This window comes from Phalacrocorax carbo, chromosome 1 (assembly GCF_963921805.1).
Source record: "Phalacrocorax carbo chromosome 1, bPhaCar2.1, whole genome shotgun sequence".
Lineage (NCBI taxonomy): Eukaryota > Metazoa > Chordata > Aves > Suliformes > Phalacrocoracidae > Phalacrocorax > Phalacrocorax carbo.
In genome coordinates, this window is record NC_087513.1 from 140,509 (window position 1) to 164,569 (window position 24,061).

General features: G+C 49.5%; 3 protein-coding genes across 4 annotated transcripts; 1 reads left to right on the forward strand and 2 right to left on the reverse strand.

The window, feature by feature from the left end:
* Nucleotides 1–366: 366 nt before the first annotated feature.
* Nucleotides 367–4,766, reverse strand: NME6 (NME/NM23 nucleoside diphosphate kinase 6). Its single transcript, XM_064440993.1, has 6 exons — nt 4,627–4,766; nt 4,381–4,483; nt 4,193–4,232; nt 3,557–3,717; nt 3,113–3,290; nt 367–1,472 (listed from the first exon to the last, which is right to left on the reverse strand). The coding sequence occupies exons 1-5, from the start codon at nt 4,714–4,716 to the stop codon at nt 3,124–3,126; spliced, it is 561 nt and encodes a 186-aa protein (XP_064297063.1). The 5' UTR covers nt 4,717–4,766; the 3' UTR covers nt 367–1,472; nt 3,113–3,123.
* Nucleotides 4,767–5,117: 351 nt separating this feature from the next.
* Nucleotides 5,118–15,723, forward strand: LOC104048354 (rab-like protein 2A). Of its 2 annotated transcripts, XM_064441020.1 has the most exons (8): nt 5,118–5,283; nt 5,380–5,409; nt 5,611–5,690; nt 11,486–11,565; nt 12,520–12,631; nt 14,546–14,643; nt 14,896–14,979; nt 15,271–15,723. In XM_064441020.1, the coding sequence occupies exons 1-8, from the start codon at nt 5,180–5,182 to the stop codon at nt 15,349–15,351; spliced, it is 669 nt and encodes a 222-aa protein (XP_064297090.1). In that variant the 5' UTR covers nt 5,118–5,179; the 3' UTR covers nt 15,352–15,723. The 2 variants fall into 2 exon arrangements, with proteins under 2 accessions (XP_064297090.1, XP_064297100.1); XM_064441030.1 differs by lacking the exons at nt 5,380–5,409; nt 5,611–5,690 and having other exon boundaries at nt 5,217–5,283.
* Nucleotides 15,724–16,260: 537 nt separating this feature from the next.
* On the reverse strand, nt 16,261–22,991 carry ARSA (arylsulfatase A). Its single transcript, XM_064441008.1, has 8 exons — nt 22,661–22,991; nt 22,071–22,311; nt 21,373–21,591; nt 20,738–20,907; nt 20,109–20,233; nt 19,806–19,933; nt 19,286–19,388; nt 16,261–19,171 (listed from the first exon to the last, which is right to left on the reverse strand). The coding sequence occupies exons 1-8, from the start codon at nt 22,888–22,890 to the stop codon at nt 18,870–18,872; spliced, it is 1,518 nt and encodes a 505-aa protein (XP_064297078.1). The 5' UTR covers nt 22,891–22,991; the 3' UTR covers nt 16,261–18,869.
* Between the last annotated feature and the right edge of the window lie 1,070 nt (nt 22,992–24,061).

Below are 24,061 nucleotides of genomic sequence, written 5' to 3' on the forward strand. Positions count from 1 at the left end.
TGTTTATCTTTTCTAGGGAAAAGATGTTCTAGAGAAATTCTTCAGAAATCTGTCCCATCTCCTGAGCACAAGGAGAGGTCTGGAAGCTAAGCAATTGGGAGGCTAAATTATGTTAACAGGACTATAGCATTGCTGTGAAATACTGGAGCACTTCCTCTAGAAAGCAGAAACTGTATGGTTTAAGATCCTTCAGTCACTTCATTCAGATTCATCATTCATCCCTCGTTCAGCTACCATGCTCTGTGCGAATAAACAGCAGGCAGAAGGCATTAAGCATTAGTAAGAGGACAACAACCAAAATACAAATGTCTACTGTGCATGAGATTGTTGCAGCATCAGACATTACAAATTGAAGCTAAACCAGTATTCAGATAATTTGCCTTTATTGGTTTACAACATCATGTTTGGGGCTCAAATAAAGCAACCAAATATCTTTATGAAAGAAAAGAAATTGCACATGCTAGGCATAGCCAAGATTTCTTAAGAATGGTTTTGACTCAGGTGTTAAAAAAAATCAGAGGTTTCAATTTGTTCTGTAAGGACAGATTAGGGACAGGGAAGGGGCAGCAAGAAGAAGAAAGTGAGAAAGGGTACAGGAGGTTATTTTCAGTTAAAGACATTGGAATTTACACAGGCAAAAGTGATTCACCATAGGACCAAGAGGCACCAGGGGGTATACAAAACAGATGCTAAACATCTCTAGAAAAGTAAAAAAAAAATCTATTCAGCATTTACAAGGAAGGGGAAAATAAAGACTTTCATAAGAGTCCTCAAAACAGAGAGTATCTGTTATCATCTCATAAATCCAAAGGCTTCCTTTGATATTAAAATAATTTTTGACACTATCTCCTACATCTAACACCAAATATTTCAGTATTAAATCTCCTGATAAAGTTCCAAGAACATCTTTAGATATGCAAAATAAACACTCTGTCTAGGGAAATGGGACTGCACAGTTTTGCCAACCTCTACTCAGGTAGTCTTGGTGGACCAAAGAAATGTTAATATGGACATAACAACAGATAGCTATCTAAGTAATGGTGATTGTGATCTATGCTACTAGGCTACTAAGCCAGGATTATTTGTACTTGAAGTTTTAAAAGGGTCAGTTTCCCAAAATGTAATAATGGCAAGTGACTAAAAAAAAAAAAGCATTTAAAATAAGAGGTGTAAGCTAGAAATTATGATTGAATAACATCCCAAATTAATATGCAAAAAAGAAAGCACAATATAAAGAAGAAGGATAATAAAAGTAGAAGGGTTAATAGTGACAAGAAAAACACACGTAACTTAAGAGAAACTCAGGAAATCAGTAAAATAGCAATTGACAGCAGCATTAAGGACAGCAAGATTTCAGACCTGTATAAACACATACTTGATCATGAGCAGATCCACCATTGGATACTGCTGGTGAAAATAAAAGCAGCAATGCAAAAATGCAGAAATATTCCGCAGATCCTTTTGATCTGTACCTGGAACAAAACAATGACTGCATTTAATCTCTCATAAAAGTAAGGAAGGAACAAAAATGTCGAGGTATTTAATCAAGGAAGCTCTACACAGCACTTCCTACAATTAAACATTTTTCAATCAAACGCCCAATGTTTCACATCAATGTCTTGAACTAGTCAAAGAGTAGCTTGCCTTTGACCTGTGATACAATAATGCACTAGTAAATTTGTGACTCAATCAACAGCTCAGTCAGCAGCTTTAGTGACTAGTATCAATGAATAACTTCAGAAAAGGGAGACAAGCTAACAAACTTCTTGTCCCAAGTACATTACAAAAGGTACCTTCACCAATACAGTGTATTTGAAATTATCCGAAAGAAATTCACTCAGTACAACGCAACACCTTAATTAAGAAAATCAGCATTGTAAGAAGCTATTAGGGGGACAGCTTAAACAGATTAAAAACTCATACAGGAACAGATCTCAATATGCATCAAACAGGAAAACATAAATAAGCATGTCAGAACCTTGCATTGCACCTTAAAACCAAGTCCTCATGCACCACCATATAACAACTTCATCAATTTTCTGGATAATCATAGAATCATCGAGGTTGGAAAAGACCTCTAAGATCTTCAAGTCCAACCATCAACCCAACACCATCTGCTTCCTAAACCGTGTCCCAAAGTTCCATGTATATATGTTTTTTGAATTAAACTACTTCATCCATAAAAATTTACAAAGGATATGGAATTCAGTGCTTCAACGCCCAGTAAGTCTATAGGCAATGAAGTCTTTGAGTTGCCATTAGGCATTTTGTTACAAGGCTTAATGTAAAGAGCTCCTGCCAGAAATTCTAGTCTCTGCATACCAACATTCAAATTAACTTCGCTGGCCTTTTATTATGGATTCAAGAAATCCATAGGTCTAATAGCCACTATCGAGTTTAATCAGAACTACTGATCTCATGCCCCAGGCAATCTAAAAGCACAAGACAAAAGATCCCTCACAGGCACTGGACTACTGCACACCTTTCTGCAACTTCCCCTAGAACTTCTGTCAGCCCAGACCAAACTGAACCAACAGGATATGCTGCTTTCCTCTTGAGAATGGCTTCTAACTGCACCCTCCACCAGATCCTTAAGATACAAACCATGATACAAAACTGAAGACAACCTTGTTTCTCAGCAGGAAAGCAAGGACAGGAGAGTTAATATTGCCCTGCTTACCACTGCATTTTTTTGTATTCTTTCCCCTTCTTTTCTCCTTAATGGACTGTGGGAACAGAGCAAATATCAACCATCTGAGGCCTACTATCAGCAAAACCTATCATCCTAACTGGAACTAGCAACCCCCTTTCCACCTAGCCCTTTGATGAACTCACCTGAACTGCTCATATCCAAACAAACATGAGGAAAAAGTGAACTGCACAGCTAGACCTTGATATCAGGTTGGGAGTACTGCTACTTGAGAAGTTTTTCCTAAAATGCCCCGGTACTTGTATGCTGCATGAACAACATAATCCCAGGTAGCACAACATAATGTGCGTTAGGTCTCTCCCACCACTACACTCCTTAAAACATGCCATGGCTTTATGTCTTGTTATGGGGCTGACCCCAAACAGCGTGCCTAGCAGCTACTTCCAGCTCAGCAAACCATACCCCCAGGCAACTCAGGTCAACTCTGCTTCTTCATCCCTGAACACACAGTGGACACGCTCCTCTGCGTTGTAATACACCTGCCCACAGCGCAGACGTGGCTCTTCCTGCTGGTACCAGAGCTGTTCATTGAACTCTGGGAAGAAAAAGGCAATTTCTCTGCTGGCTGATGCTGGTGAATCTGTTAGAAAACAGAGGAAAAGGTGAGAGATACTAGTCTGGCACCACAAGTATGTGTTATGTTTCAAACGGAAGGGCAGAAGGCCTAAAGAAAAGCATCAGGCTCGACTGCACCGGGACAGGTGTGAGTGGAGTCTGCAGAAGTAAGCAAGCCATTAAGTTTGACTCCCAGAATGGAAAGCGCGCACATGCAGGCAAAATACCATCATTCACACCCCCCTGAGCTCCAGTCTTTGCCCAATACGGAGTCAAGAAGGACAGGTCTACCTGAGCCATGAGTGGTATTCCTGGTGTCAGTGAGGCCATAAGCTCCTCGAATGGAGTCCGGGACATTGTTTCGTGCTCGGAATACTTTGGTGGGTCCCATCAGGGATCTCCAGAGGGTGACAGCATTCTCATGGGCCAAGATATAAGCCCACATGGGACCACTGAGAAAATGACCAGGAAAGAGCAGAAGTAGATAAGGTTACAAAAGGGCATAGCTCCTTCATTCTTATAGATACAGCAAGTGCAAAGAAGCAAGGAGGTGCAGCTGTCATGCAGTGCTTTCTGGGAGGAGATACGGACCTACCATGTCACTAGACACTGAGACCATGGCTCAGAAGCAAAGCATCAAAACATTTGCACAAATGACCTCTTCCTAAGTGACGGAACCCACAACCTTTGGGGATGCCACGCCACCAAGCACTACTGTTGTCACAGCAGAATCAGTTCCCAACATTTCTCCACCCCCAAGCCCAGAGCATTCCCCTCGGTACACCATAAGCACCAACTCCTGATGAGACGCTTCCCACACCCAGGTGGACCCATCCAGATGCAGAAGTGTTGCTCAGGCAAGACAAGGATCCACCTGCAAAGCAAAGCGAGTTTCCTGCACAGCCCGGCTGCAGGCACAGCAGGTACCTGGCCATGAACTCCACCAGCCGCTGGTAGAAGAACCGCCCTGCGGGAGAAAGACGGCCGAGTCACACAGCCCAGTTCCGCCGGCACCGGCCCCGCCCGGCGGCCAAGCTCGTCCACCCGCAGCGCCGGCCGGTGTGCTCCTGGTGGCAGCGGCGGCCTCGCCCGCCCGGGAGCCCCGGCCCGCCTACCCGCGTGCTCCCGGTAGAAGCGGCGGCTCTCCTCCCGTCCGCAGCGCAGCTTCTTGGCGCGCACGATGAGGAACCGGTTGCTGAGGATGGTTTCGTGCACGGCCTGCGGGCAGAGGCGCAGCGGCTGGGCGGGCGACACGCACCGCCAGGACGCCCCGGGCCGGACCGATAGGCCGGCTCAGGCCGGGCGAGGCCGTCCGGCGCCGGCGAGGCCGTCCGGTCCGGTCCGGTTCTCCCAGCCCTCACCTCTAGCACCAGCGGGTGGGCCACAGCGTCCGGCTTCAGCAACGCCAGCGTCAGCTGCAGCTGCCGCCCGGAGCGCGTCACAGCCGCCATGGCGTCCGCCTCGCCGGGCGGTGTCGCGCTGGTGACGACAAGTGGGCGGGACGTCGCGCGCGTGACAGACTGCAAGGGAGGAAAGTGCGGGGCAGAACACTCGGTGACGCACAGAGGGGCCGTGGGACAAGAGGCGGGGACGGGGCCGAGTCGCAAGGCGGGGCCTGAGGGAAGGCGGGGCCTGAGGCGGAGCGTGAGGAGGGGTCTGAGAGGAGGTGGGGCCCGAGGCGGGGCCCGAGGTGGGGCCTGAGAGGAGGCGGGGCTGAGGTGGGGCCCGAGGCGGGCCCGAGGCGGGGCCTGAGAGGAGGCGGGGCTGGGGCGTGGCCTGAGATGAGGTGGGGCCTGAGAGGAGGCGGGGCTGACGTGGGGCCCGAGGCAGGGTCTGGGGCGGGGCCTGAGAGGAGGCGGGGCCGGAGGCGCGGGCCGCCGTGTCGCGTAGCAGCGGCGACGCAGGGGCGGTGCTATGGCGGATGCGGCGGCGGAGCCGGCCCGGGATGAGGCCGCGGCCGGAGCTGAGGAGACCGTGAAGATCATCTGCCTGGGCGACAGCGCCGTGGGCAAGTCCAAGTGCGTGGCCGCGCGAGCACGCCGCCGGTTCGCCGCGGGGAGGGGAGGGGTGGCTCGGTCCCGCGGCCTAACGGCTGTGTGGTGCTCTTCCCGCAGGCTGCTGGAGAGGTTCCTGCTCGACGGCTTGTATCCTTGTGGTGCGCTGCCCGCGGCCCTTAGCTCCCGGCCGTACTCCGGGGCCTGCGCCCTGAGCTGGAGGGAGGCTCGGCCGGGGCGAGCGGGCGGCCCGGCTCGGCCCGGCCCGGGGAGCGAGGGCCGGCCCGGCGCCGGCGGTCGCTGCGGAGTGGGGGGACGTGTTCCTCCGTCGGCTCCTTAACACGGGCGCAGCCGCCCCCAGCAACTCTCCACCTTCGCCCTGACGCTCTACAAGCACCGCGCTCGGGTGGACGGGCAGGCGGTCCTCGTGGGTGAGTGGGGAGTGCCCTGCTAGGTGTTCCGGGGGCCCCGGGGACAGGGCGATGTGCACAGAGGGAAGCGGCCTCTGTGAGGCTCGCACGGGAGACAGTGCCGAAAGCCGTGCTAAAGGTAGACAATAGCCACTGCCCTACCCTCATCTGCAAGGCCAAACCACTGTTCGGTCGTTAGGTTCTTCAGCTATGCCACTAATCTTACAGTTGACTTCCAGGCAAGGGGATATCTAAGTCAAAGATCACCTGTGCTTTTTTCAAGGAATCGAATACCTGCCAAAGTAATTGCTGGAAGAATCCCGATTTAGCTGTGTTCATTGCTGTTAGTCAAAGGATGCAGCGTCATGATGGAACTAAGCTAACTAAGATTTAAATTTTATCATGAAGCTAACTTAGCTGTCCCTGAAAGTTGCAGTCCTTTAGCCCTATCTAGCACAAGTGTTCACTTATGGGCCTAGTCCTGTCTATTGTCAAGCCAGTTCAGGGAGCTAACCACGCACATTAACCCCTCACAAAATAAGAGAATGGGTGTCTACTCATTTAGCTCCTAAAACATTTCACCGTGGAGGCTCATACACGCCAGTGCTGGTGAAAGGGGCAGGTGGGAACGCACAGGCAGAGGAAGGAAGAGCAGAGAGCAGGCTTGCTCTTTCTTATGAGTTAGGTATTTTATCAGTTTAGCTGCAGTATGAAACTGTCTTCAGACACCTTTACTCTGTCAATATAGTAAATCAGTGAGAAGAAATATATGCTAATTAAAAAATAGTCTACAGTGGGATTAGCTGCCTGTCAGCACCAATTCTAAAAATCCATGCCATAGATTACTTTAGCAGATCTACTATTTTACCTGCTGTTTTTAAAATATATTTTAACACAACCTTCCTATCATTGGACATCCTTTTATTGGGTGTTTTTGATTGGTTAATTACTTTGGGTGTATGTACTAATTGCTATATTTCAAGTTTATAGAATATTTAAATTATTTCTTTGGATATGTCCATCCTGTATGATCTCATCATAAAATACCACCTGTTTTATCTCAACCTTTGTTAGTTTTTTTGATAGACTGCAAGCATCCTAGCTTTATCAGTCATCTGTTTATCAGTCATGTGCTCAAGTATCCTGTAATTTCAGTTTTACCACAAGTGCTAACTTTCTATTTTTTCATGCCACTATCGCTTTAACCTATGTAAACTAGCTTCTGACAGCAGAGTGTTGTTCAACGTGTATTACAGATGGAAGATCAAAAAAAACATTATCTTATTCTGTGGTTTGAGTTGGTATTCTGTACTGCTGCCTTTATCGCTACAGTTTCTGTGTTTTCAGAGTATTGCAGCTCTGAAAGGGACTGTGAGAGGTCATCTTGAACATCTGCACAGTGGAAACTCTTTACTTAATAATACTCTTCACTCATATATATGTATTTTATGTATTTAAAGACTTCCAGGGACAAAGACTGCTTAGGCCGTCTGTTCCAACATACCAGGGTTCTTACTGCTTGGAAGTCTTTCTTTTTTAATACTTAATGCAAATCTTTATTCAAGGTAAACCAATTATTTCTGTGTTTTTTCCCCTTCCTATTTGCACCAGCTTTCTACATGTTTGAACACTGTACACTCTTTTATTTTTTGAACACCCATTTATTGGTGAATGAAAAATTGGACATGAGCTGGCAATGTGCGCTTGCAGCCCAGAAAGCCAATTGATCTTGGGCTGCGTAAAAAGAAACATGGCCAGCAGGTCAAGGGAGGCAATTCTCCCACTCTGCTCTGCTCAAGACCACACCCAGAATACTGCATCCAGCTCTGGGATCCCCAGTACAAGACATGGACCTGTTAGAGCAGGTTCACAAAATTATCAGAGGGCTTGAACACCTCTGCTATGGAGAAAGGCTGAGAGAGTTGGGGTTGTTCAGCCTGGGGAAGAGAAGGCTCCAGGGAGATACTACTGCAGCCTTTCAATACTTAAAGGGGGCTTGTAAGAAAGATGGAGAAAGACTTTTTACCAAGTGCTGCAGTGACAAGAGAAGGTGCAATGGTTTTAAACTGACAGAAGGTAGGCTTAGATTGGACATAAGGAAGAAATGTTCTACACCGAGGGCAGTGAGACACTGGCACACGTTGCCCAGAGAGGTGGTCGATGCCCCATCCCTGGAAGTGTTCAAGGTCAGGTTGGACAAGGCTTTGAGCAACTTGATCTAGTGAAAGATGTCCCTGCCCATGGCAGTGGGGTTGGACTAAATGATCTTTAAAGGTCCCTTCCAACCCAAACCATTCTGTGACTCTGAGATTCTGTGATTCTATTTCTTCTCTCTTTCAGGGTAAACAACCTCACTTTATTCTGCCTCTTCTCATAGGGCATGTTTTCTAGATGTCTTGTCATTCTTTATGGCTCTTCTGAATTCTTTTCAGTTGGTTCATGTTTGAACTACATTATACAAAGATAAAGATGGTTCTTCATCAGTCTTATCAGTGTACATCATCACTTTGAGTGAGGAAATGCTGCAATTCTTAATTTATATCTGTAATATAGTGAAGTATCATAGAATCATAGAATCGTTAAGGTTGGAAAAGACCCTTAAGATCATCGAGTCCAACCGCTAACCTATCACTGCCAAGTCCACCACTAAACCATATCCTCAAGCACCACATCTACCCTTCTTTTAAATACCTCCAGGGATGGAGACTCCACCACTTCCCTGGGCAGCCTGTTCCAATGCCTAACAACCCTTTCAGTGAATAAGTTTTTCCTAATATCCAACTTAACCTTCCCCTGGCACAGCTTGAGGCCATTTCCTATCGCCCTATCACTTGTTACTATGGAGAAGAGACCGACCCCTGCCTCGCTACAACCTCCTTTCAGGTAGTTGTAGACAGCAATAAGGGCTCCCCTCAGCCTCCTCTTCTCCAGACTAAACACCCCCAGCTCCCTCAGCCACTCCTCATAAGACTTGTCCTCCAGACCCTTCACCACCTTCGTTGCCCTTCTCTGGACATGCTCCAGCACCTCAATGTCCTTCTTGAAGTGAGGGGCCCAAAACTGAACACAGTACTCGAGGTGCGGCCTCACCAGTGCCGAGTACAGGGGCACTATCACCTCCCTGCTCCTGCTGGCCACACTATTCCTGACACAAGCCAGGATGCCGTTGGCCTTGGCCGCCTGAGCACACTGCTAGCTCATGCTCAGCCAGCTGTCAACCAACGCCCCCAGGTCCTTTTCCTCCAAGCAGCTCTCCAGCCACTCCTCCCCAAGCCTGTAGCGTTGCATGGGGTTGTTGTGACCCAAGTGCAGGACCCGGTACTTGGCCTTGTTGAATCTCATACCGTTGGCTCCAGCCCAATGATCCAGCCTGTCCAGGTCCCTCTGTAGGGCCTTCCTGCCCTCCAGCAGATCGACACTTCCACCCAGCTTGGTGTCATCTGCAAACTTACTGAGGGTGCACTCGACCCCCTCATCCAGATCATCAATGAAGATATTGAACAGGACCGGCCCCAACACTGAGCCCTGGGTAACACCACTCGTGACTGGCCACCAACTGGATTTGACTCCATTCACTACTACTCTCTGGGCTCAGCCGTCACCCACCTATTTTGCTGGTTGCATTGTTCCTAACCTGGTTAGTAACGATGGTTTCAATAGTAAACTAATGCGGGTAAACTGGGATGTTTTATAACATGGTTCCACATAAGTTCATAGGAAGAATTAGAAACCATCCTGGGAGGCAAGAAAGATGATGAACAGTGTTTAGCTGAATGTGAGCTTTGAAGAGGGCTGTATTCCAAACAGCTAAGGTGATCTTTGGATATAAAACTACAATATTAATTTCAGAGATTTTATAGCCATCCCAAATTTGAAACATTACACTAAGACTCCTTTTTAAAGCCACTGCAGCAAGCCTGTGTCCAATTCTTCTTTCTGTGATTCAGTGAAAGCATTGAAAAATGGTGGAGCTTTGTGGTAGGTTGACCTTGGCTGACCACCAGGTGCCCACCAAGCCACTCTCGCTCCCCCTTCTCAAAAGGACAGTGGGAGAAAATATGATGAAAAAGCTTGTGGGTTGAGGTAAGGACAGGGAGGTTACTTACCAGTTACCATCATGGGCAAAACAGACTTGACTTGAGGAAATTCATTTAATTTATTGACAATTAATTGTAACAGAGTAGGATCGTGACAAGTAAAAAAAAATAAAGCCACCTTCCCTCCATCATATCTCCTTTATTCCAAGCTTCAACTTCACTCCTAAATCTACAGAAATTCCTATTAAGGCAACTTGCAGAAGCGTGGATTCATATGTCAGGGCCTTATTCTTAACATGGATTTAGTACTTTATTAAGTAACTTGCTCTAGTTTAAGTAATTCATCTGGCCTATGTTACACAAGAGCTTATAGTGTCTTCTCTCTTCACCTGTTATGAACATAAGCTACCTTGCAGAGACTTGTCATGAAGTGTGATTTGTAAAGGCAGATAGTTTGATCTGAAGACTTTAAACTGTGTGGAATTACCACTTCCCTTCTAGTTTAATTTTTACTCTGCTGAGCTATTCTTAGTGGCCATTGCCAAATTCCATGTGGTAGAGTTAGGATTGCATTAAAATGTGGTGTATTTATTTACTCTGTGATTCTTATTTTTCCCAAGGATTTTAAAGTTGATAAATTCTTATTTTCTGGAGTGACGTGGACTATGAAAGGCAAGATCTGGAGGATTTAGTCATAAAAGCAGCAGTGTTTTCAATAAGCCATGGCAAGTTCTCTCATGACAGCTACCACATTGTTTGGGAAGTTAATTTAGGGATGTTCAGTAGGCTGTGGTCACTGGCACCTTTTTGCCTTGTAAGTGAGGATTCTGAAATGGCACATTAAAAGGATCAGGCAATTTTAGAAGCTAAGCAAAACTACTCAAAATGAACACAAATGTGGTCTGATGAGTACTTGTCTGTACTTTGGGCAGTTTAAGAAGTCACCCTCCTGCAAGTCTGATACAGTATCCAGTCAGAAACTAATTGCAATGCCAAGTAAACACTAGGTAAAGTGGCTTATTTGGCTTTAGGTGGAGTGGCATGCTTAGGTCTAGCTGACAAAAGTATAACTACATCTGGTGGTTCTTAATTGAAGCTGTGTAAATTTATACAACAAATAAGACACAAATATTAACCTATGAATCTAGTAAGAGGAGGAGGGGAGATCTCTACCTGAGACACACAAGCAGAAAAAGATGATGATTGTTCAGGTATGCTTCATGATTCCTAGTCTACAAAGCACTTAACGAATTGGGACCAGTCTGTCTCAGGCTAACTTAGCCTTCATAATTTTAGAACACGTTGTGCCCCTGGAAAGAGCAGAGTTAGACAGTCTGTGAAAGGAGGCGAAACATTTCCTATGGCAGGCACCTGGCTATTTATCGCTGCGTCAGAAATCAAGCTGTTTGAAGACATTTAGATTTTGTTTCCTGTTGTCATATCTAGTGACAAAGTACCATACGTTGTTATCACTCTTTGCACTATTGACTAGCTTTGCCTTACTGTCTTTTATAAGTCTTGTCTACTGATGACTTCTCTTTTGCTAATATGTATATAGCAATGTTCAATGTCAGCACAACTCATAGCTAATCCTAGCTCAGAAAAGGTGCTAGTTTTGCATAATCTCTTAGCCCTGGAATGTTTCAGATTAGTGAGATAAAACCTAATTTGTGACCCTGAGTAGATGGACTGGGCTTTGCATCCTGGGTTTAAGTTGTGAGGAAAACAGAACTTGGAAAGTTGTGTCATTCTAAGCTTGGGGTTTTTTGTGTCTTACAGATTTCTGGGACACAGCTGGACAGGAGAGGTTCCAGAGCATGCATGCATCCTACTACCATAAGGCTCATGCTTGTATCATGGTAAGGGTAGTGTCTCAGCTGTGATCTGATGGAATTTTGACTAATAACAGTCCCAGTTGACACGTGGCCTGTATGTTACTTTTTATGATTATGCTGCCTTATATTTCTTGACTCTTCCAGTGGTTTACAAAACTTTCTTATATTGCTCTTTCTTCTCTCACCAGATAAAACCAGTGTAGTTGGGTATGTTTAACTCCCTCCTTTCTTTCCTGATAGCACTCTTACTGTATTCCCTGGCTTTGCTGTCTTCTAATTTTCCTTACTTTTGTCACTGTGCTTCCAGTAAGGTGATATGTACAACTGAAGGTACTTATTTAGAAGCAGTCCTGTCAGAGGTGATGCAAGGAAGAGGGCATTCCTTTCTTGTTCTGTGATGTGACTATTGGATTACTTAGTCCAAAACTCTTCTGACATGTTCTGCAGGGGTACTGCGTAAGACATTCTCTGGTCTTCTGGCCTTTCTATTTTCCTATACTTTGCACTTCCCATTTATTAGCTCAAATCAGTTGTGTTTCCTGACTTCCAAACTGCTTAGGTTTCTTGGTTTGTACTGTTGCTCTAACTTTCCACTATTTCTCATCACTTGTGAGCATCAGTCAACTGAATCAATATTTTAATTGTTAAAATAGAGAAGCCTCACATCTGACCCTCCCAGATCTTTCCCAGTGCTTGTTCACTGTCATGCATGATAGAGTGCTCATCATAGTACAAAATAAGAATGTAAAGGAAAATGAGGGAGTGTTTCCTGTATCATGCAAAGAAATGGGCTGGCTGCATGTTTCAAGGCTTGCTGGATATTCTTCCTTTTCTCTTTCATCCTTTCTAATGAAGGCCAGTTTCCTTTGTTGATGTCCTCCTGGGGAAATTCTGGATTCTGTACTTGTGTTTAGTGCAGTGGGTTGATCAGGAGCTGTCCTGCTGTTGGCCCCATGCTAGCTTGTTCTTTTTTGGAAGGTGTTTGATGTGCAGCGGAAGGTCACCTACAAGAACTTAAACAGCTGGTACAAGGAGCTGAGAGAATTCCGCCCAGAGATTCCTTGCATTGTGGTGGCTAACAAAATTGATGGTGAGTATGTCTTCTTTCAGTCTCTTAGGATTGTGATGTGATTCTCTTCTGACCTGGCTGAGAAAGAATGTCATTCATCTGTTAGGTCCAGATGAGTTCTTGAGTATTAGTCCCTCAGGCCTGTATTTTAGCAAACGAATAGCTGGCTTCTCTACTGACCTTGCATACCATCTTGTAGGTTCTTGTCCTTGTTTTACTAGCAATTAAAAATACAAATTTGATCCAGTTAAAGTTTATTCAAGTGATGCCCTTCCAATTCTGTCCTTACCACACTGCCCATTTCATCCAGCAAGAACCCAAAAGCTGATTGGATCAGTACCTAGTCAAAAATTGCAGGATGTCTTGCTGGAAAAAGAGCATAACCTATTTTGAGGCTTCCCCTGATACAGTCAGTAACTGCCTTTGTCTTGCTAATTCAGTCTGCAGGTTTCTGTGGGACTCCTCTGTGCTAAAGTATGTAAGTACACTTGCTGGCAAAACTGTTCACCTTCCTCTACAGATGACTGGATGATTCCCTCCTCTTAGGAATGCCAGCTAGGCATTCATTATTGCTATCATTTGGGTTGTGATCTGTCTCCTACATCCTGTGAGAGAGCATGTTGCATCAGGTTTTGGCACAGCATCAGCTAGAGAACACATACCCTTAGGACCACAGCCTCCTGCTATTCTCTGTCAGGTACATTGTCAGACATGGGCTTCCTTGCTGACATTCATGGCAGAAATCACTGCAGCTATGAATAGGTGCCTGCACCTGAATAAGGTGTGTGGGCTCCCACTGGAGTCTATGGAAGTTCATTTGGCTCGGTGGTGTGGTTAGGGCATGATTGATTGTACCTAATAAAAGCCTTTCCTGTAGGATGTGTCAAGCCAGCCTTGAATCTGCTGATTGCACGGACCATATGGGAAGTCTGAGGCAAATGGACTTGGTGTTGACAGCCATGTTGTAGACAGAACCTCTGTGTAGATGAGTCCTGCTCATAGTTTTCTATGTGTGAGTGGACACTGCTCCAAGAGAGTCTCCTGCCTTGCCTTCATTTGCTGTCTTCCATGCGCACTAGGAAATGATCAGCCCACAGCTCTTAATGCAGGCCCAGTCTGCAGAACAGTTGATCCGGCTTCCTGCAAAGAGGTAGGGAGCGGCTGCCTGGGCAGCGCTCACTGGCAAGCATTTGGAGTCTGAACTACTTCAGCTGTTGCTTCTGTGAGAAAAGGAGGAAAGGAGGATCATCTGGAATCATCCTCCTGTGCTGGCCTACAGGCTGTCTATCAAAACTTTTGAGTTGCTGCTGCTGTGTCAGCACATCCTGTAAATATGCAGTAGATTTGTGAAATAAAGCTCTGGCCTACTGAGGTTGGGGTAGTTGGACCTAACTGCCTGTTAAGTGAATATATGTAACAGTTGAGTCATTTGTACACTGTGGGTGTGCCCTTGACTCACAGGAATATAGGTAACATGGCATAAGGGCAGTGGGAAGTTCTGGTTAGAAAGGCCAGACTGGAGGGAGAGGCATGACCAGTACTGGCAACGGTGTTCAAGTCATGTGGACACACAGCAGAAGTCAGGGATGTGCCTGGAAAACAGTCATAGTTGTCACACAGAAAGTGAACTGACATGTTCTAAGCTGCAAACCATTATGTATTTGTAGTACATCAGAATCTATAATTTAGTCGAGCACCATGGATAAACCAACAAGAACTCTTTTATTTTTGTGTCTTCTTGTCAACAGTTTGCTGGTGCTGTTGCTTTTAAAACCCTCTAGCTTTTGGGGAGGACTCTCCTAGCCTTGTACTACAGTGAGGAGGCCTTGACAGCTAAATCGGGCCCTGGTCTCCATCTGTTCCACCACTCCTGCAAATGTTGGCATTCTGCCTACAGTGATGTCTTACTCACCACTTCTCCTTTTTTGTCCCCAGCGGATATGAAGGTGACCCAGAAAAGCTTCAACTTTGCCCGGAAGTTCAGTTTGCCCTTTTACTTTGTGTCTGCTGCAGATGGCACCAATGTAGTGAAGGTAAAACATAGCTATTTGGCTCAGCATTCGTGAGACCTCTGTAGAGACCAAGGACATGGAGACTGCTGTAGGCACAGAGAGCAGAAAATGGGCTAGTACATCTGTTTGACTACTTGTGAGGTCCGGTAGCTATAGGCAGTTGCAGAGGTTAGTTTTGTTTGTTTTTTTTTTTACCTTGGGATGTGGGAACAGTTTCCATGTTACAGAAACCCAGTGCTCCTTACTTTGAGTGACAAGCATTCTCCTCATCAGCTCTTCAACGACGCTATCAAACTGGCAGTTGCTTACAAACAGAATTCAGGAGATTTCATGGATGAGGTCATGCGAGAACTGGAGGTAAGAAAGGCTCTACTTACTGCACTCCTCCTAAGTGATTAGCAGCTCCACTCTTGTTTCCCTCAGGGCAAGCAGAGCCTGTGGCAAAAGGTGAAACTTTGCAGGCATGGCAAGATTTGCCTTATGCTGGTGACACCATGGGTTTGTGTGCTGATGGTGTCTAGGTTGGAAGGGGTGAGGTGGTGACCCTCTGAAGAGCCCACAGTGCCCTAGACAGAATTTGAAAGAACCACAGCAGAGTGTAACTTGCTGTCATGCTCCTCAGTAGTTCTTTGTCCTGCTCCTTTCCAGAGCTTTGACCTGCAGAAGAAGAGTGAGAATTTGTCGGATAAAGAGGAGAGCTGCCCTGAAGAGAAGCCCCCATCTGCCTAAGCCCTGGACCCTGAGTCAGTTTTTCCCTTTGCTCTAGATTTCTGGGGCTAGATAGAGACGACCTTCACAGAGGAAAGTGATTTTTCTTGTGCCCTGCGAGCTCTGGTGATGGGCAGCTGGGCCTCTGCCCTTCTTGTGGGAGACTGTCTGGGCAGGACCTTCCTTGGTTTGGCCCCAGCCACTGCACATCACAGTCAAGGAAAGGGTGAGAGTATCCACACAGTTGCTGGTTACTGGCTGCTTCTTCAAGGCAAAGCTTGCCAGGAGAGCTAAGCCACTCTTGTACCTGCAGGGAAAGGTCCTGCCCAGATGCTTTAATGGTACCTATTGGAGAAAACAAACACTAAAGAATTTTTTTTTATAAAGCTTTGAGCTTGCATTCTTCCCGCACTTTTGTTATAAGGCAGTCCAGTTACCCTACACAAGTCCAACTGTGAGCCCTTCCCATTGCTTTCACAGCCTAGCCAGTGCTGCCTCTCTGTCCACCCCATGATCTCTGCTACAGGGTTTCTCTGGGTTTCCTTCCCCACTCTGTTATGGAGCAGCCAGATCTGGTAGTCTTCTGAACATGGGGGATTTCTCCTTTCAGGTCCACTAGAGCTGAATCAGGTAGACTCTCACACCCAGGAGGCTTGTCCTATCCTAGCCTGATGGATGGTGCTGCCACTGTTCCCATGTATGTGTTCAAGAGAGTTATGCTGCATACACAGACACACATACTTACACAATTAATGTGAAAGGCAAACCAGATTGACATAGACTGAGCAATGCCTTTACCAGCACCCAAGTATATGTTACAGTATAAGTACCAGTTACATAATCATGACCACAATCCAGTCGTCTTCTGCTTTTCCAGATGATCAGTTTTGGATGGTTACTAGTGAAACATAAACACACCTTCACTCCCCAGAGTCTTAAACACAGCATGTTCATAGATGCCTCAAATAACAGTATGGAAATTATGTCCATGCAATACCTGTGGCTGGATGTCAAGCACCTTACCCAGTCATTGGTGCAAACCTTGGGTCTTTCTAGATTTGTGTCTCCTGGGTCAAGAAAGAGTCCAGTTTCAAGCTCACCCATGCATTGTACAAACAAACGGGTCCCACCAGTAGCTGGCTGAAGACACTCTGTGACAACTTCTGTCCCAAAGACCTCTAGCCTCCTGTGATCTATGTTCCCTTCCACTGCACCCTCACTGACCAGGCTGCTTGCACAACTCATCTATGGGGTGAAAGCACAAATGGGTGGACAGATGCATGCCCCGCGGCATTCCTAGCCCTGCTGTCCATGCAACCAACGCCTTGTGGGGAGGGAAGATGGCTGACCTTCAGCCCGAACAGCCGTGAGCCATTCAGCAGGACAGTGATGAGTTTCTGCTTACAGAGGGACCTGCAGGCTCTGGCCCATGGCTTCTCACTACGGCACATTGTACATCGTGGGTGTCACGGGTGCCCAGCCAGCGGCCTGTCCCTGGATGGTCAGCATTCAAGATCCCTGAAAAACAAGCACGGAGTATATGTGCGGACAGTCCCTCATCAGCCCACAGTGGGTCCTCACAGCAGCCCTAGCTTCTAGAAAGATCTGTTCCATGATCTTTCTGGGAACAGAGGTGAGGCTGACTTGATGGTAGTTCTCCAGGTCCTCCTTTCCACCCTTCTTAAAGATGGGCACAATGTTTCCCTTTTTCCAGTCCCCAGGGACTCCACCTGACTGCCATGACTTTTCAAATGTCATGGAGAGTGACTTAACTACATCAGCCAGTTCCCTCAGGACTCTGGGATGCATTTCACCAGGTCCCATAGACTTGTGTATATCCAGGTTCCTCAGGCAGTCACAAACATGATCTTCCCTTACAGTGGGAGGGGCTTTACCCCCCTTGTCCCCATCTTGTGGTCCATCAGCTTGGGAGGGGTGAGGAGAGAGGTTATCAGTGAAGACTGAGGCAAAAAAGTTGTTGAGTACCTCAGCCTGCTCATCTCTCGATACTAGGCCACTATTCTTGTTCATTATGGAGGGTACACTTTCTTTAACTTTCCTTTTCTGGTTGACGTACCTGTAGAAGCCCTTCTTGTTATTTTTTGCATCCCTTGCCAAATTCAGCTCCAGACTCGCCTTGGCCCTCCTGACCCAATCCCTACACAACCAGGCAGTGTCCCTATCCTCTTCCCAGGATACCTGTCCCTGCTTCCACTGCCTGTGCAGTTCCCTCTTGCTCTTTAGTTTGACCAGCATGTCTCAACTCAGCCATGCTGGACTCTTTCTTTCCTTGCCTGATTCCTTACACCTGGGAATTGAGAGCTCTTGTGCTGTACGGAACACGTGCCTTAGAGATCTGCCAGCTCTCTTCTGCTCCCTTGTCCCAGAGGACCATTTCCCAGGGGTCCTGCTGACTAACTCCTTGAAGAGCTTGAAGTCTGCTTTCTTAAAATTTAGGGTCCTGACTATACTCCTCACTTTCCCCATATTCCTCAAGAGCGTGAACTCTTGAGGGATACGTGATCATTGCAGCCCAGGCAGCCTCCAACCTTCATGTCACCAATGAGCTCGCTTGCATTGGTGACGATCAGGTCTAGTATCGCATCCTCTTGGGTAGGGCTGTCTATTACCTGGCTCAAGAAGTTATCCTCAACCCATTCTAGGAATCTCCTGATCGCCTACAGCTTGCCATGCTACTTTTCTAGATGTCAGGGTGGTTTAAGTCCCCCAGTAGGAAACACTGAGTGCCTAGGGCCAGCTACTGGTAGGAGTGCTGTGTGCATGTGCAATTCCCTACAAGTCAAGGTGAAGCTTGACTAGCTCACAGGCAAGTAAAGAGAGACCCTTTCAGTCATGTGGATGGCATGTGGTTGCAGCCCACCTGATTGATCATCCCCAGCAGCCACAGACCTTACAAGGGGGCCACACGTGCCACTAGCCACACTGGCCACATCTCCACCTCCTGGAGTCACAAAGGACTTGGAGGTGCTTGAGCTGCTTCCCATCTAGGCACATCCCCCCTGCACGAGCTGCACAAGGTCCTGTCTCTGAAGCTGCCAGGACTATCCATCCCAATCTTATCTTGCTGTGCTCTTGGCCCCTGACAAGTGATGGTGCTGCAGCTCCTGCTCTATTCCCACCAGGATGCACAGCATGCCTCCAGTTGAGTTGGGATCTCTGGACATGGGAGCATACCCTTTGCTTCATCTTGATCATGGTTTGAAAGGAGCTGTTCTGGCTCTGGAAATGATGCTGTATCATGGTCCCTCCCTGAGCAAGTCAGGGTTTCTGTTAAGAGGCCTCAGCTTGAACATCCAACACAGAGCACAGGGTCCATTGACCTGCACTCCTAGCAGGGTTGGTAATCTCCCAAACCCACAGTTTGCTACCCCAGCACTCCATTAGTCAGAGGCATCACTGAGCCACCACTGCAGGGTAGCTCTAAGGCTGAGCTTGGTTAGTTGGGGGCAGGGGAGGTCTGGTGAGTATGGGGTAAGGTTCCAGTGTGGAGTAACTGAAGGGGATGGAGCAGTAAGAGGCTAGGAGCAGTGGCAGCAGGAAGGCTTAGGAGTGCAGTTTGGTACACAGCAGGGCTGCAGAGCTGGATCCCTGCCCTTCCTGATCTGGCTCTCCCCAAACTCCATGCGCTGTTCAAAAAGCATTTTCTGTAGTTTGATCTCCTTCAGTACTTGCAGAACCTCCGGCCCTGCGCCGCTCTGCAGCAGATCATAGTTCTCGGCTGGGTCTGACTCCAGGTCAAAGAGCAGTGGGGGCAAGTGAGGAGTCAGTGGGGTCAGACCATGGCAGGCCTGGTCTGGGGTCGTATCACTGTGAAAGGAACCTGCAAAAGAAATCCCCAGGTGTAGCTCAGTTTCTTCTCTTTGAGCTTTAGACAGCAAAACCATACAGAACCTCAACAAAGCTGCCCACACAGAGGAGAGGAGGCAACACTAACCTTGTGTGAAGTAATGGGCCTTATATTTCCCAAGCCTGACAGCAAAGGGACCGTGCAGCGGATCAGGAGATGGTGGGTAGAAGAACATCATCTGACGGGGACTCTGTGGGAAGCAGCAGAGTACAGCTCACCTGTGCAGCCACAGGGCTGAAGAAGAGCCTGGAACGGACCAGGCAGACACTCCAGAGGGTCACACAGGAGCCCTGATACAGCCAGAACATGGCCAGAGAGGGGGGAAGCTGATGAGCAGCAGCACCCTGTTTGCTCCCTACTCAAAGCTACTGGGTCTCTTTCCATCCACTTCAGCCATCAGAGTTTGGCTTAGCAACATGTTGCAGGTGTTAGAGCTGAGCAGCCTGGTGAAGCCCAGGAACTCCACGGCATGATCCAGGCCAGACAAAAGGTCCCACCTCATGGATCTCCCTCTGAACCCTGCTGGTTCTATTCATCAGGCACACAGCTCCAGCCCCACACCCAGCCTTCATGCACAATGCCAGCCAAACCAGCCCACAGCACTCACCTTCCCTGACCCAAACAGCACTGGAGTCAGGTCATAGCCATCCAGGGCAACTTTGGGAAGAGCTGCTCCAGCCAGGGTAGTCAGGGTTGGCAGGATGTCCAGGGTGCTTGCCAGCTCATGCGTCACTCCTGTCACCCACCACAGCAAGGCACAAGGAGAGGTTCAAGCACCTGATCCCACTCCCACCCCTGCCATTCTCACTACTCTCCTACCCTCTGTTTGTCCCAGGGCATCCAAGCTGCCATGACACCCCGTCTTGGCTGGCATTGGCATGCAAAGGGCATAAGCAGTGCCAAGTCTCACCTGGAGCGATACGGCCTGGCCAATAAGCCACTGCTGGTTCCCGCATGCCACCTTCGTATGTCGTGCCCTTTCCACACTTCAGAAGGCCAGAGCTGCCTCCACGTGCCATACGCATGGTGGAAGGGCTGTAAGAGAGAACCACCTACCATCAGTTTCACAGGTTCACACTACCCCTTCCCTGAAGCTGCCAGCAGGACCATGACAAGAGAGACATGGAGCTAGCAAGTGACACTGCCATCCTTCTCAGCCTTGTGAGGCAGGAGGCCTGGGGCAGGTGAAGAAGCTAAGGTGTGTGAGATGCCTAAGCAGGGCACCAGAGACCAATGCCACTCACACATGAAAGGAATCAGGGTATATTTGGGCTACTGCACGCTCATGGCCTGAACCTGTGAGGGTTCTGCCCTCGAGGAGGGGCACAGGTGAGTCACGGGAACAAGGAGCAGATCATGCACTGGGCCCTCTCCAGAGCAGCGTCCACCTCTTGCCTCACTTCAGGTCACTGGAGTCTCACCTGCCAATGCCCATCACGTCCTTTTTGCCCCAGCCAACCAATGCCTCATGCCAGCTCCCCTATACCATGGCAGCAGAATCTTATCAGAGGCAAAGTTCCCCCTGCTGAGCCCACTCACCCATTGTCAGAGGTGAAAAACACCAAGGTCGTGTTTGCAAGACCATTTTCCTGCAGTGCCTGCAGCAGCTGTCCCACCGAGCCATCAAACTCCAAGAGTGCATCACCAAATGGTCCACGCCGTGACTGCCCTGCATATTCCTGGCTTGCAAATTGGGGGTAGTGTGTATGCTGCAGAAAGGGCAGATAAGACTGCTACAGAAACTCCCAGAGCTGCATCTGGTTGACAGATCACCCAGGGACAGTAAGCACCCCAGCTAGGACTTGGAGATATGTGACAATACTCATGAGATGAGAGGAGGCTTGTCCCCAAGCTTCAGAAACATCTCTCAGAAATGGCATAAAGGAGCTGAGTCCCAGGAGAGGATGTAGTGCAGAGTGGGAAGTTCTCCTAGGTGGACTCCTGGCCCAGAGAAGCAGGCAAAGCTCCAGAAAAGAAGCAGCACAAGGACATCAGAATGGTGCTGCCACAAGACCTGGGTGTGGGAACAGCAATCCCAGGTCATGCAGGGGCAGGTATTGAATGCTCAGCGTAGTCCTGGGGCTGCAGGACCTGATATGCCTCCCTGCTCTCCCTGCAGGGCAAAGGGTCCCTTCCCCACCCTTGGGCCCAGAACAGCCCTCCCCCCCTCCTACATGGGAGGCATAGTAGAGCAGGAAGGGGAGGCCTCGTCGGGCACAGTCAGCGATGAAGTCCCGGCAGAATTTGTTGTAGAGTGGCACCAGATCAGGGAAAGAGACCGGCTGCTGCACGATGCTCTGGTTCCAGAGCAGCGGGACGGGCACTAAGCCTTGGTCACAAGTCCCAAAACACTTGATGTCGGGTGGGAAGCAGGTGAGATTCTGGCAGGGGCCCTGGAGAGAACAAGTAACACTTTGTCTTTACCCATGTTGCAGAGCAGTGAGGGGAAGGGAGCAGAGAGTCTCACAACAGCCCACCACTGGGTCCTACAGGCACCCTTTGGGCAGCCACTCCCAGAGGCCCAGGGGTCTGTGCCCACCCTAGAACTGTCCAAGGACCATGCTACCCCAACATAATTTTCTCCTGGCAGCAATTCAGATGTTTCTTTGTCGCCCAGAAGGTGACCCTCCCTCCCTCGACAAAGAGTGTATGTCTCCACACACAGCTGCCACACGTTCCACAAAACTGCCCTATCATAGGAGCACCTCAGAGATAGACCTTCCCCACCAGCATCTGTCTCCCCAGCCTGCAGCCACCCACACCCATCTGCCCAGCATGAACCCAGCCTATGTGCTCTCAAGCAAGCTTCATCTTTCAGCCACTCTCCCTAGCCAGCAGTGGGAGACCCTTCAGGGTTTGACAGGCCTCTCACCTGGTCATGGGAGTAAGGCACCCCCAAGAAGTGGTCAAAGCCCTGGTGGATGGGCAGGAAGGAGCCATTAATCCCCAAGCCAAGGTGCCACTTGCCAACCATGGCTGTGGCATAGCCCTCAGCCTTCAGCACCTCTGCAATGGTGACCTCAGACAGTGGCAGGCCTCCCCGTGAGTCTGGGTTGAACACACCGGGGTAAACCCCAGAGCGCATCTGGAAACGGCCAGTCAGCAGGGCAGCCCTACAGGTGAGAGTTGAAAGAGAGAGAGGAGAAAGGCATCACACTGGACGCAGCGCAGGTTGTGGTGCTCAGTCTCCACAGAGGGTGCCTCATTCCTCAGGACCTGGCAGCTTGGCTCACAGCTGCCACTGCCACCTCCTCTGCCTGCTGCAACACACAGTCAGTCCCCTCATAAAACAGCCGGACCTTTGGGCCTCCTGAGACACGGCAGGTTTATCAACCACCCGTTCCTCCCAGCACTACAGCTCCCTAGCTGGGTGCCAAGCACTGTCTCGACGCTTCCTCCGTCCCCGCCCCGGGGCCCTGCAGCAGTGGCCAGCCAGCGGTGCGGGAGCAGTGGGGCACATACCGGGATGGGCTGCACACGGGGGAGCTGCTGTAGAAGTTGGTGAACCGCAGCCCTCGGGAAGCCATTCGGTCCAGGTTGGGCGTGGCCGAAGAAGGATGCCCGTAGCTGCCCAGGTCCCCGAAGCCCAAGTCGTCCGCCAGCAACAGGACGAAGCTGGGGGGGGCGCCAGCTGCTCCACGCAAGGCCAGCAGCACCAGGGCCCACGGCAGGCCCCGGCCCCGCGGCCCCATGGCGATGGCGCTGCCGCCCGGGGAGGCCCTGCGGCCCGCCGATACAAGCGCTCAGCACGGGGTACAGCGCCGCCCGCCCGCCGTGCGTTCCGTTCCGTTCCGTTCCGTTCCGCTCCGTTCCGTTCCGTTCCGCTCCGCTCCGAGTGCGGCGCGGCGGCGGCGCCCCCACAGCCCCGTCACGGCTCCAGCCGCGCAGGGCCGGCAACTCTCCGCCAAGCCGCCGCGGGCGACCACCTGACCCGCGCGGACAGCCACGTGACCCAGAACTGCCGCGGGGCATGCCGGGAGTTGTAGTCCGTGGCGGGGCGGCAATTGAAAGCCGCGCCGGCTCGTACCTGGTGGTGGTGTCGGTCCCTCTCGGCTCCCGGGCCGCTGTGCTCGGTGCAGGCGGCCTCCTGGGATCCGGGCCTGCCCCGGGGTGCGGCGGGCGAGGGCGGTTTATTAACAACAGGGGTCTCCTACAGAACCGCCCTCGGCATTGCCCGGGCCCGGGGGCTGCGGACTCCACCCGTGCATCCAGTCCCGGGGCTCTGCGGGGAGAGGCCTCGCGGCTGCCGGCACGCAGCCTACTCCCAGCCACACTGGGGCTGAGACTGGGAAACCGTGAGGCTGCCCTGGGAGGAGACGGGCACCTGGGCGTGTGGCTGCGAGCAGATGTCTGCTCTGCTAGGCGCTAGGTGGCCTGGCCGGACATCCCCTGCCCCTCTCCTGTGGCTGGCACCCACCACCAGCTCAAGCCACCGCTCCTAGCTTCCCAGCTGCTGGAAGCACAAACGAAGCTGCTTTTCTCCAGATGCACACAGAGTACAAAATCCTGTGGGACAGGCAGGGAACGTGGCATCGTTTGGGGCAGGTCAGGTCCTATGGGAGCCTGGGCACTTTGCAAGCACAGTATGTTTTCATACAGCAATGGCAGAGTTTCACGTTCAGGCTCAAGGACTGCTCGTTGTTCCTGAACATAGGAGCCCATATCCTGCAGATCAGTGACTTCTAACCAGAGTGAGAAAGGGACAGTGCAAAGAGCAAAAGCAATTCTCTGGTGGAAGGGGGTGATAAGCAGAATGAGGAGAAAAACGGGAGGTCCTACCCCGGGGAAGGCTGTACCCTATTGCTATGTCTGCTTGTGAAAACCAGAGTAAGTCTGGAAGACAGGCACAGAAAGGAAAGGTCT